Source organism: Anarrhichthys ocellatus, unplaced genomic scaffold (assembly GCF_004355925.1).
Source record: "Anarrhichthys ocellatus isolate YVR2014 unplaced genomic scaffold, GSC_Weel_1.0 scaffold6, whole genome shotgun sequence".
In the NCBI taxonomy this organism is placed as follows: Eukaryota; Metazoa; Chordata; class Actinopteri; order Perciformes; family Anarhichadidae; genus Anarrhichthys; species Anarrhichthys ocellatus.
The window spans coordinates 7,372,657-7,386,089 of NW_022280036.1; the positions used below are offsets into that span (position 1 = coordinate 7,372,657).

At 44.6% G+C, this 13,433-nt stretch overlaps 1 protein-coding gene across 2 annotated transcripts in view; it reads left to right on the forward strand.

The window, feature by feature from the left end:
* gse1b (Gse1 coiled-coil protein b) overlaps positions 1-13,433 on the forward strand; it is a 172,533-nt gene that overhangs the window by 41,006 nt on the left and 118,094 nt on the right. For both annotated transcript variants that reach the window (XM_031846412.1, XM_031846413.1), the window contains exon 2: positions 6,196-6,337. In XM_031846412.1, the coding sequence (XP_031702272.1) occupies positions 6,196-6,337 (142 nt within the window). The remainder of the gene's footprint in view (positions 1-6,195; positions 6,338-13,433) is intronic.

The following is a 13,433-nucleotide window of genomic DNA, read 5'->3' on the forward strand; positions in this document are numbered from 1 at the left end:
TATGGTCATGGCCTGAAGGAAATTACACATTGCCAGATTGACCAGCATGGCTTATTACTACTAGTGCCTAATAATAGTTGTGTTATCTGCTATTAATAATTGTGTGCAAGTCTGCTCTTTATGGCTACAAACCTTCTTCACTCACACATTAACACGAAAGTACTTGGTACTGAAGTGCTTCAGGTGTATTTTCAAATCCTAGAGGAAGACAAGCCCTGTGTGTGTGTGTGTGTGTGCGTGTGTGTACATGTAGTTAGTGCTGCGGTCAAACGGTCAAATTGTTTTTGCTCTGACAGCCAGGCTAAGCAGGAAGAAGCCAATCGATAGCACTTACCCTCTTCCTGTTGGAGTTCCCAACAGACTTGGGAGAAAGACGCAGCCCTGCAGTCGTCACAAGCTATATGTGTGTGTGTGTATGTGTGTGTGTGTGTGTGTGTGTGTGTCTTTGCATATACATGTGACTACCTGTCTGCACACACTTATTGTGTATAAAGCATTGTGTCTGAGGCTGGGTAAGATTAAGTGCATTCGTGTATTTGGAACGCTAGCCCAAGGACACACTGTAGTGCCATGAAGGAGCATTTCTCTTGATTTATTGACATCCATATAGCTTCTCCTCACCCTGCACCAAACTGTGGGTTTAACCTATCTAAGTCTCAATAAAAAAAAACTCTCAATTGCCTCAAATAGTAGATAATTTGACTTCTGAAGATAAACTAAAAAGGAAAACAACGACCTACAGGGATCAATAAAGTATCACATAGTTATTGAGGCATTTGTACCCATGCATCCTGTTCCCGGGGACAAACCAAACCAGGAAGTGACCAAATGTTTACTGGGTTACATCAAATACTGTCTTTCCCTTTCTTTGAGCTCCACTCTCTATCAGGATGCACATGTCTTACAACCATAACATCACTGCCATTGAAGGACAGGAAGATAGTGAGCACTGAGGTCACATCACCACCCACTTTGGCTGATACACTGACCTCCAGTATCCTGTACTGCGGGGGAGTATACTTTTGCTTGTGTGTGCGTTGTGATTAGACTGAAAATGTACTGCTGATTCTTATTAGCAATTCTAATGTTTGCTTTATGGTCATGTCCAGCATCACTTCTAGTGTTGCAGTTGAAAGACATCTTTTACTTGGCTATACATAGTCAACTGTGCAAGTGGTTTATTTTGGGTGAAAGCAAGTTGAGCAATATGCTACATGATGAATTTTGACGATATTGCACATTTTGTAGCTGTGGGGTTTACTATTCCAGCTGTATATCTATATGTTTTTGCATTTTATACATGTTCAGTAAACTTTTAAAAGTCCTAAAGACTATCAGCTTATATTGAAAAGGGAACTGGCTGAAATGATAGTTGGTGCATGTGTGCACCTCTGCATGCATGCATGATCTATTTGTATCTATTGTGTTGTTGTGTCTATCCATCGGCCCTCAGATCAGACTCAGTGCGAGGATTGATTCTGTGAGGCTTCCTGTCCTTCTGCCCTTGACTGACCCAAGCCTGACCTGTGTTTGGGCCCTGGGCCACCTCGTGGCTACTGTATGGGCCTGTGTGTGTGTATGTGTGTTTAGTGTGTGCATGTGTGGCCAGCATAGGGTGGTGGGGTGTAATTTGAGCCCCAGGCTAGGACAGGACTGCTGCAGAGTCCATCCGGGCAGAAAAAAACAAGACACGGGAGCTGCAGGGTGGGCAGAGACAGAGAGGGCAGGACAGCCGAAAGAGTAAGAAGAGGGGAAGGTTTGAGAGAGAGAGAGAGTAATGGACAAAGAGTAGTGAGGCTCTTTTTAACTCGGCCTCCCTGAAAGAGAGATGTCAGTCTGTGTCAGTTCGCTCCACTAACCAGCCTGTAGCAGGAGAAACGGATCTCTCCCTCCCTCTCTCACACGTTCTTCCTATCTCTCCCTCCCTCCCTCCCTCCCACACCATTTCTATCTACTTTCCTCTCTCATATCTTTTGGTGATAGCTTTTCTGCCTCAGTTGAGAGAAGCGGAAACACTCCACAGCTCAGGGGAAAACAGCAAAACTAAGTAAAAGACCAAGCAGTGAACCAGTCATCTCTAAAAGGCAGGCAGTGTATAGTGCAGGTCTTCTCCTGATCACTCTTCGGGTGAATGACAACGGGCTGCTCCAAATGCTGTAGAGTAAGGCCCCGAAGGCAGGGCGCGCTGCCGGCTCTGCTGCAGCATTTCCCTCAGTGTTTTGAAGAGGGCAGCACACAACTCTTCAAACACAGAAGGGATCAAATCTTCAAATCCCCTGGAAATGTCAACCACATTTGAAGAAATGTCAGTAGAGCTGAGAACACACATCGGCCCGAGCGTGCGCACACACAGGCACTCGCACTCAACACCATGGTAAGAAAGGCAAAACGTCATATAGGGCAGTCACGTCCTGTGGGAGAAATCAGCTTCATCTCCTTCATTTTGCCAAAATCTCATGGGAGAATCATTGTATGCCTCTGGAGGGGTTTTTTCCCAATAATGTAAAAGTTATAATCTGTGGCATTTTCACATGAATGAGCATGCCATTAAATGATGTAACAAAAGGTATTCAACTGGTAATGCCAGTGCAGTGACATGCACTGTCCAACAGCTGGACATGCATGGCACCAGAGGAAACTGAGGAATAATTGAATGATTTATTGCATGAAGGTCTTTTAACAGTCTGTACTCCTCTTATTCTACTCTTCAGCTCGTTGAAATTATAATTTCCCGTAGTAAACAATTATTCAATTCATTTCTCTCTCCATAGTTCCCGTAACACAGATTATATGCAACACTGTGTGGTAACATAATTAATTTAACTTAAAAACTCTTATGCAGATCCTTAGTCATCTCAGGTGATCTCATCTGCAGCCACTGACATCATCCTGTGTTCCTATTGATCTATCCTCACCCCCGCTGACTAACTTATCGACATCCTCAAGTGTATTTCCTGTCTAGACTGTCAGCTGTGTTTATGGATAGCCCTGGCCCCTGGTGACACACGCGCACACACACGCGCACACACCTCCTCAGCTTATCGATGTATCCTTTCGCTTCTGACTCCGTCCTCCTCATTAATGAATCTGGTAGGTGTTGAACTGCAGATGTTGTGCAGGGCTCAAGTATCGACGGACAACGACGTGATGAAAGAGCTTGTCCCTGGAGAGGCCTGGGTTAGGTCACAATGATTGTGTGTGTGTGTGTGTGTGTGCGTGTGAGAGGGATAGAAAGCGACAAAGGGAGTTATTGTGAGAGGGTGTATGTGTGTCTGGGTGATGTGCATGTGTATCGCCCCATCACTCCTTGAGTGTCACTACTAGGAAGTGATATTGAGTCCAGAGTAGGCGCTTGTGTGCAAGACCGTGTCAGCACTGCTTCGAGAGGTTGATAGGTGAGACGTGGGTTGAGACAGGCAGGTGACTAGAGAGGTTACAACTGTCTTGATTGACAAGCAGCTCTCTCTCTCTCGAACACACTCGTACACGCACACAAGCACTCACACTTTTCTCTGTGCAACCCCGTAGGGCTCTCCGGACTCTCTGTTTATCTGCAGCTCCACATCAAGATCTGCACTTAGCTGCTAATATCTTGGGATCCTTTGGGGGCATACAATCCTCCTCCCTGCTGTGTGATTTCTGCTGGCAGTCTCTCACGGAGTCCTGCAACATCATCCATTACTTCAACTTCCTCCTTACCGATTAGAGGAGATAAGGCTGATCTGTGGAATTAACCTCAATTAGTACTACCTCTCGAGATCCTTCTCGTTTCACCTCCTGACTCCTGCGCTGCATCTTACATGTCCCTTGTCTATTCAAAGGGCATATATGAAGTGTGAATATAAACTCAGACAGTTTAAATTTATATCGTATAACTTAATTTTAGTTGTATTCAGTCCCGCTGTGGCGTTGACGAACTTTACATGTATGGCCATCATCAGGTAAACATGTTAATTTGTCCAATACTTTGGCTATAACCAAATACCTGCAAAAATGACTATGAGCTTCAGCTGTACTTTGTGTTTAATGCTAATTTGCAAATATCAGCATGATAACATTAGCTGCACTAATGATGCAAAAGGCAAACATTACTAGCTAAACGTTAACATTGTCGCAGTGTTAGCCTTTAGCTCAAAGCATTGCTGTGTCTATGTACAGCTTTTTTAAACTTCTAGTCTTGTTAAGCTCATAACTATTATGTCCACAGTAACACTGTAAGTAATCATGCCCCTCCCTAATTATATGGGCATAGATGAGTCATTTGGGAGCAATGATGGCAACAGCTAAATGCATACCATCAAATGTTGCCATCCCAGCTTGTTCTTTAAGGTATGTTGAGTCTTACTTTCCACCATCTGTTTTGTGGACAAGAGAAGCAACAATATCTCAGTGATTAGGTTAGAGAGGCTCATTGCCCTGACCTAAAAGAGCAGTTCAGACACTTTCCTCTCTTTATCCTTTCTTTCACAGTTAAATGTTCCGTGTGGGGAATTCATAAACAAGCCCCTCATGTGTGCACTTTAACTCAAACAAAGAGAGAAAGAGTTGGAAAAAAGACTGAAACCGACGAGAGCAGAAAGGGTTAGGAAACCTTTAGGCATGTTTGTTGTGTATATTTTCTAGAGTAGAGGTAATCCCCAGGCTCAGACATGACTATTTACACCTTTTGTTTTGCTTACACCGGGGGTGTTAGGGATACAGACTGGGGAGGCACACCCAGCGCGTCTCATTAGGAGAATAAGATAAGTAGAGGAACTCGACAAAGCAAAGAAGTGAATACCCCCAGTCTCTGGTAACACAACTACACCGAGAATCCCAATACTTCAGTGGCATAGCCATTAACGAGAGTGCGTGGGAGAGATAGATCGTTAACTTGAACAAAGGGTGAGTTTATCGTTAAGTGAGGTGTGTTTAAATGTTTTTTTAACTGTGGCTGTCTGGGCTTGAAGAGAGTGCAGGTGGGCAGTTCGGAGAGAGGCAGTTGATACGAAAAAACCACTGACCAGCAGGTGGATTATGGGCCAACAGCCGAAACACGTTTTTGTGTCATAGCTTCTTTTGTGGTTTTGCCCACTCACTCCGTGACTGTAGGAGGAAGCACTGATGCACCTTGATGCTCATACACCTGCATGTGTGTGTGTGTGTGTGTGTGTGTGTGTGACCGCACGCACACAGACACGCATGTGCACACACACACACACTCAAAGCAAGAAAAAAAAAGCACTAACTACTTCCCCCCTGGCTCCTCATGAGAAGTCATTAGGAATGTGTCTGTGTTTTATTTTTAGCAGTGTGTGTTTAGGAGGGGTTGCGGAGTCTCGTCAGTCTTCAGGGCCCTCCTCTGCTCTGTCGCTCTGTGTCTCTGTCTCCAGCTGAGAGCTATGTATATTTCATCAGCCCAGGGTGCCTTTTTGTCTTAAGATGCGCTGCACCTCCCCTGCCTGTCTCTCTGCTGCTCTTCAATGGAGGGAGCCATCACAGCCTCTTTTAAACTCTCCCGCAGTTCTCTCTCTCTCTCTCTATCTCTCTCTCCACACTGACAGCCACCCTCTGCTTCTCCCTCTGCTTTTCATGGTCAGCTTGTCTCTCTCCTGAAGGCTCATCCGTCTTTCCTCTTTCAGCTGTGGAGAGGAGCAGAGTAGAGCACATCCAAACAGACTTGGGCTGTCAGGAAAACTCTTTCTCTTTCTCTGTCTCTCTCCGTCTTTGATTCTGTCCCTCCGTCTGTCTGTTGTACGGCTCTGTCACTTCAGGGAAGGGACACTTCTTCACCCAGCGCTGCATCCCCTTTAGTTGTTGTCTTTTTATAGCAGAAATCTGAGTGCTGTGACAGCAGCTAAAAATGGTTGCACCAATGACGGGCTACATCAGCAGTTAATTGCTATATTTGCACCATCAGTGTTTTGTTTTTTTCTCTTTAAGTTTTATTACGATCTCAGTATTTCTGTTACACACTAACAATGGTGGTATATTTTTGTTCTATATAACGTTGTCAGGACACCCCTTAGTATATGTGTGTAGCAGACTCAGAATCTGTAACTAGACTAGTGGACTTACATTAAAGTCACTCATTGATTCAATTTTTATCACACAATCCTTCTCACACAGTTCCAACTCTCTCGTAAATAAGGACGTTGCCATACCAAAAGTATCCCTTTATCTCTTGTATGTTAATTATGTCTTTATATCTTTCAGGCATGTACTGTGATTGAGAGTGCGGCTGGAGCCAGTAAGGAGGTGGACTCGGGGCCATCGCAGCCTGCAGGTGACCACACTCCTTCTCACCTGGTGACCTTGGAGCCAGAGAAAGCTGACAAAGCTGACCGCCCACTTTCCAGTGAGTATAGCCCTCCCTCATGCCAGATCACTGTCTACAATGTTTTTATGTTTTATAAGCTTTTTCTTGTATGAGCCATTTTTTTTACACTACTCTCCTCTGTCTCCATCCTTCTTTTACCTCTTTTTTTATTGCTGTCTCCTAAAGTAATGCTTTCTGGTTCACTAGAAATCCTGTTCATAGGATGTGATTGTGGAGTCGATATCATTTCACTTCACACCAATGTGATCTTTGATGGATGTTAGTACAGACCGCTGCAATTAAATATCCCCGTGGCCATTCTCCAATCACTAGTAGCATCATCTGACATGTTTGATATATTTGTTTACATTTCTTAATCTCGTCACTCTGTGAGAGAGACGTTCACTCAGAACATGCAGTAGTAAATGTGTTGGTTGAGCCTTCATCATTCAGCTACGGAGAACAAGCCATTTCCTCTGAATATACATCTCTTCACTTAACGGGGCATCTTATCTCTGCTTCCTTTTTCCTGTGTGAGGTGTCCTTTTGACCCTGTTGTGTGGCAACACAGGAAGCAGTGAGACCCCTGCAGTAAATGAGATACGGTCTGAGACAGCTCTTACGGTCATCGAAGAGTTAAAAACAAAAAATCTCATGAGTTCGTCTGTTCAGACTTGTGATGTCATGTCTTCTAACACTTCATCCTCTTGTAACTCTTCAACCACACTCCTCCACCACCATTATATTTTATCTATATATACCTACGATAGGAATCCCCCTCTTACCCAAAATATATTAACTCTTTGTTTTCCATCTTTTGTCATTGCAACTGTCAACCTATACATGCTGCTGTGTGAAACCAGATGGAGATAATAACGATTTCCCTGCAGTTTGTTTTGCAAATGTGCAGGTGATGTGGTCCCTTCACCTCCTTCCAATGCATTGTTGTTTAACTGAAGCTGCTTTTAATTGTCATCAATGCAAATCCAACCTGCCCACAAAACATACACACAAAGACTCTGAAACCCGACATTTGTTCACACACAAATGCACACACACACACACAGCATGCCCCACTCTTTTTTCTTCTTCTGTTGTTAATCTAAGGTTCCACTTCGGGATCCAATGATCAGGTAGTTTTTTCCCTCGACCCAGGGCAATGGATTATAGGTATTATGGTCATTTCACTTTCATCTCATTAATCTGCAGTATAGTGTTCGTCCAGACAGATGAGTGAGCAATTTGTTTGGCATGCTGGTGACGGACGAGATGATGGTGATCAAACGAGACTGAGAGATGAGTTGGAAGACGGCATGATGAAGCAGGGGCAGACACAAAAAATAAGTGACATGCGAGTGTGTATGTGTGTGAGTATGCCCCAAGGGAGGCCCTCACTACAGTGGGTTTTGGAGCTCAATGCGTTTATGTAAAAAGTGCTGCTGTCTCCTCTTATCAGTGCAGCTGACTGCCTTTCGACTGGGTATCTATTACCGTTCTTCCTCTTTTTTTTTGCAATTATAAACACAGGAGTTATGTAAATCTCATTTTCTTAACCCCTCCACCCTCCACTTTTCACTTGCTCTCCTTCTGCTCTATCTTTCTCTCTTGCTCGCCATATCTCTCCTGCTCACACCACTCTCTCTCTTTTCTCTAAGGCTATTTCTGTTTAGCCATGAGGGTCCCTCTGTCATTTACAGAAACTCATCTCAAACTCTCTCTCTCCAACTCAACCGGCACACACACACATACAGGCACACCAGCTCAACCACAACTATCAAAGGCACCTGGTTAAACAGTCATGACAAAACAGGGCCACCGCAGCCCCACAGACACACATACACGCAGAAGACTGAACCTTCCTCCCAGTGGTCCAGTGTGGGTTGAGAGCGGGTTTCCATGAGTTATTTAAGTGCTCTCCATCATGCGTGGTGTGCTGCAGCTCACACTGACATGACACGGCCCATTTCCTCCGTTCAGGCTAGAAACCTGACACAAGACACGCTTGCGGTGTTCACACAGAATAGATAGAGGTGCACAGTCCATCATGATCTTAACACTGTTGGGTTAAAATCATTAAATGGGCCCCGAATACAACAAAGTGAAGCTGAAGGGAGAGACTTACGATTTTAGACAATTGGTGTTAAACAGTCTTTCTGTCCACTGCAGTCTGGGTTTTAATTGTGCTTGTGTGAATATTTAGTGGCTTAATGGTCACAGCTCTAATGTAAATGTTTGCTTTGACCAGTGGCATACAGAGAGAGGGAGGCAGTGGGCTTTCACGTTGCATTGTGGTGTTGAAGAATTTCTGTATGTAAGTTCAGGATATTTCCATATATACGGAGACAAGATCTCCCATTTCTCATTTCAAATGTCCCAACATGTTATGGCCCGTCAAGGCCCTATCAGACAGGAAACAGACTGGAGTGGGGAGGATGTGACATCTGGGCTGACCACAATGTGCTTCAGGTCTGTGGACCTGTCAACACATTCGATGAACACTTTATATACATCAGCAGTCACTCAGGCTCAAAACACCCCACAGTTAATACATCACTATTAGTGGTAAAGGAACAAGGTGAACCTCCCTGCATAAACATCTAATATAGGGAAAGGGCCACAGGACTAATGTGAAGAGTAAACTATATGGTCAGGCAATTTGTACCATTATGCTTCTATTTGTCTGCACTGTCAAAGTAGCTACCACTCTTACCGCTGATGTGAATTTAGCCTTTTTCAACATTTGTTCTGTTTCTTTCCACTGCTTTATCACAGCCTTCTCTCCTCAATCTTGTCATGCTGAGCAAATGCCTTTAGCGATATGTATGTTTATGTTTTGTACTTAATGTGTGTCTCTTAGAGTTACGCATGCTGATGATGTGATTGTCATGCGATAGACTGTGAGTGTGTTTTGATTGCAACAGCACAGCTGGACTTGGCAGACTTGGCAGTCTAGTGCGCTTGGCTGCTGGCCAGTTCAATACAATTACAATTAGCCCCTGTGGGAGCATGGAGCATCACTGAAGATGGGGTGTGGGTGATGGTTGTGGCACAAAGAGGGGGTGGTTCACAGTATCTGGCAACCCGCCTTTGCTTGGAAGAAGGATCAATATCTGAGCTGTTGCTTCAGCTGTTGTGGTTAACATTTCACATTAAGAGTCTTGCATGGAGAACACATCAGTGAGGTTCAATCCATAAACAGACATGTTACAATAACACATACACCACACACACACACACGAAGACATTAAAGGAGGAAAAGTCTTTCCATGAGAGCGTGATTACAGCCGCCCATCCTTGTAGCTCTTGTCCAGAGAACGGAGCAGCAGGTGGAGGGATGAGAGTAGCCGCGCACAGAAAGAATGGAGACGAGGGATGACGGGAGCAGTGTGCATGGGGGTGGGGAAGGACGATATGGGGAGGATGGTGAGAGGAGGACAAGGACACTGAATGGAGAGATGACAGGGGATGTGTTTGGAGAGAGAGATCAGAGGGTGACAGAGGAGGCATGGAGAGGAATGCCGCTGCTTGCCCCCCTCTTCCCTCCTCCCTCTCTTTTCTTCTTTTCTTTTGTCCCCCTCAGTAGGGATGACAGGAGGGTGGGCTAACTTCGAATGGCAATGACAAGCTTGCCACCGCTCCCATGAAGCACAGCAGATGGAAGTGTGTGTGTGTGTGTGTGTGTGCGTGTGTGTGTGTGTGTGTGTGTGTGTGTGTGCATTTGCGTGTGTGTGCGTGTACGTGCGATTAAAATGCCACTGGAGACCAGGGTATACAGAGTCTCTTGGCAGCGCCACGCTTGGCAGAGCGCCACCTCACTGACCTCTTTTTCCAGCCCAGCAGAGTGGGCGTTGAGGTGTATGTGTGTGTTAAGTGAGGGGAGTTGGTCTCAACAAACAAATATTAATTCACAGTGTTCCCATTGTCTGTTCCATTATGTCCTTCCTTCAGGGGGCAAGTGAGCTGGATGGCCTGTGTGGTTGTTTGCTCATCCATCTATTTGAGTAATTCAGTAATGTAATGATCACATGATTTTTGAGAAACAGAGCTCTGTTCAGCAGTGTGGCGCCAGTCCTGGCGGGCATGGGGGAATTAGTCAGGAGACAGTGGGTTTGGCACTGTGCCTTGGTTATTAGCCACTCACAGGGTGGGCACGGGGTTGTGCCCCGACTCAATCCCTCACTGTGTTTGCATGTGTGTGCTTAAAGTGTTTGTTTCTGTGCGTGTGTGTTTGTGCGTGTCTACCATTTGAGTCAGGATTCTCCTCTGGTCACACTAACCTTATTGTGCAATCACTTCTGGCTGATTTGTACCCTTTCCAACGCATTCCTCTCTCCGAAAATTCTGAGAAACAGGCTGTTAACCCCCTCTCCCCCCTTGCTCTCTCTCTCTCTCGTCTTCCCTCCGGATGGGTTTGATTTAGTGAGTGTGGTTTTCCATCTAGACTCTGGGAGCCAGAGAGAGTAGACTTAGGGAGAGACCTATGGATTCACAGCCAGCGGAGCACGTCATTACTTGGCCATAGCTCATCAGCAGATACATCAGCAGGCTGCAGGGCTAATAGATGCGAGCTGTCGCCGTTCAGGAAGTAATAAACCTCTCTTCGTTTCATCCCCTTAATTATTTCCTTCTCATGAGTTGCATGAATTGCACTAAATGATGACAGCAAAAAGCAACTGAGAGTGTGTTATATTATTCAAGGCTGCATATGTATATATGTATAATGAAACTTAAACTTTGTGCGACTTTGACCAAATAATTCCTCTTTTGGGTTTGGGAGAAGTTATATTTAGGCTTTGGTGAGGCCACCTGATGTGAGGTTAATGCTCAGTGTAGAGCAGCGAGGTCAGGTTACAGACATGTTTAAGCAGTAGCCCTGAAAAAAATGACCACTTAGTGAGAGACCTCCAGACTGACCTTTAGCCTCACAAAGGAAACCAGTGTTCAAGCAGGATTAAGCCTGACTGCCTGCACACTCACAGCTGTTTGTATCTGCCTTTTTTTAATTTACAGCAGACAATGTAAGACAGCACCACAACAAACCACTACCTCAAAAGAACTGTAGAGGTGAGCCAATCCATATGTTGGTGAAAGTGTTTTAAACAGGGTTTTATCACCGTTACCAAATGAGGATGAATATTTGAAACGCTCCTTTCCTTCTGTTTTACCTGGTGCTCGTGTTGTTCTTTTTGTCTTCTCCTTCCCCTTTCCTCCCTTTTCCTTTATATCACCTTTTCTCTCCCTCCCAATCTGTAACCCCATGACTACAATCATCCCTTTCTCCCACCCAGCCTGCCCATCCCCCCCCCCTCTCTCTTTCTCCCTCCTTCCTTTATGCTCGTCGATCCCTCTCTCCTCTCAAACTATCCTCCACTGTCAGGCGACTTGGCTTAGGCTAAGTGCTTTTTGCTGTCTCTGCAGGTGGGACTGTAATAAAGCTTGTCAGTGGAAGACATGGGTCGCACTGTCACATGCTCTTTGCCTCCCCTCTGTTAACTCCCTCTACTCTCTCCCTCGAACCATCCCCCCATAACTACCCCCTCCCCCTCCCCCACCACTCTCCTCCAAGATCCTCTGCTTTTATTTTTCCTCTCTCATTTGTCTGCCTTTTCTTCCCCATTTCGTCTCGCTCTCACCCAAAACTGTGCTCCTTGACTTTTCTCTCATCTCGCTCTCTCTATCTGGTTTCCTTGCCAACGGCACTTTCAGGAACATGATGATGAAGAGCAGCAACAGGAGACACCCCTCTCAACATAACAACCGCACACACACACACACACACACACACACACACACAACCCATGTAAATTACTCCAGGTGAGGTTGTATTGTTTGCCCAGCTGCTCCTGCTAACCAGCCTCTCCTGTTCCATAGAAAAAACCGCAGGCTGCATGGAAATCAGCTTCCTCTACACAAAACAGTTCGCTGTCTTTTTATGTGTGCTCACAATGTATGTGCTTGTATGTTTGTGTAGATGTTTGTGCTTGTCACTGCTCATAACACTCAAAGGGCATCTAAAGGCTGGAGCTTGTACACTATTGGCATGCAGGTTTTTCACATTCATTTAAACCCATTTCTTATTCCGGTGTGGGTGTGTGTGTGTGTGTGCGTGTGTGTGTGTGTGTGTGCACAGCTTCTAATTGATATAGCTTATACACAGTATCTTACTTGTTCTAGCCACTGGATGGCAATACTGAGCCCCTTCTTTAAAGGAATCCTTCTTTACCTCCTACAAGCCACTGTTCATTCACATATTCACGCGAACACACACTTACACGCACACGTATTCACAGGCATACACACACAGCCCTCTTTAGTCTGAGTTAGCCCAGGCTTGTATAAGGTGATGGAGTGCAGTGAATAATTTAGTCCTGGCCATGTTAATGGCTGACAGCGAACATGGCCTCTCTACTCTGCTTTTGGCCCATTACGAGTACATTCTGTTTCACTTTCACTCTTTCTTTGTCGTTCTTTTGTTTTTTTACATTTCCTATTTATCTTATTCTAGTGGCAAAGTCTAGACGTAACTTTGTTTCTAATCCTGATTGTATTACGAAGAAAGGAAAACTGTCTTTAGTCGGAATTTATAATGGATTACAGAATCAAAATCAGAATCAGAATCAGAAACGATTTTATTGCCAACTACGTTACACATAGAAGGAATTTAGCTTGTTGATTTGTGCGTGTAATATATATAGCGCAATAGCAAAAGACATCATTTTAAAAGAGAAAATATGAACATTTACAATAAAATATGTGAAACAAACAAATTAAGAGTACATTTATTAAAGTGTTAAGTGTAATACAGTTGTGCAAAGGTGCACGTGTAACTCTAAGTCATTGTCCCGGGGAGTCCGAGTCAGTGGGGGTCCTGGGCTTTGTTGATGAGCCCAACTGCAGACGGGGATTACAGTAAATATTTAACATTTTTTATAAATGTATCATCTTTTAACCAACATTTTCTCGTGGTTTAACATCTTTGTAGCTCATCTTCATTTCATATATTTTACTTCCTCTGTGGTCCCCCTTTTCTGTTTTTCACCTCATCTTCTCATCCTCATTTTCTACATAAACTGTTAAACATATTACAATGTGTGTGTGTGTGTGTGTGTGTGTGTGTGTGTGTGTGTGTGTGTGT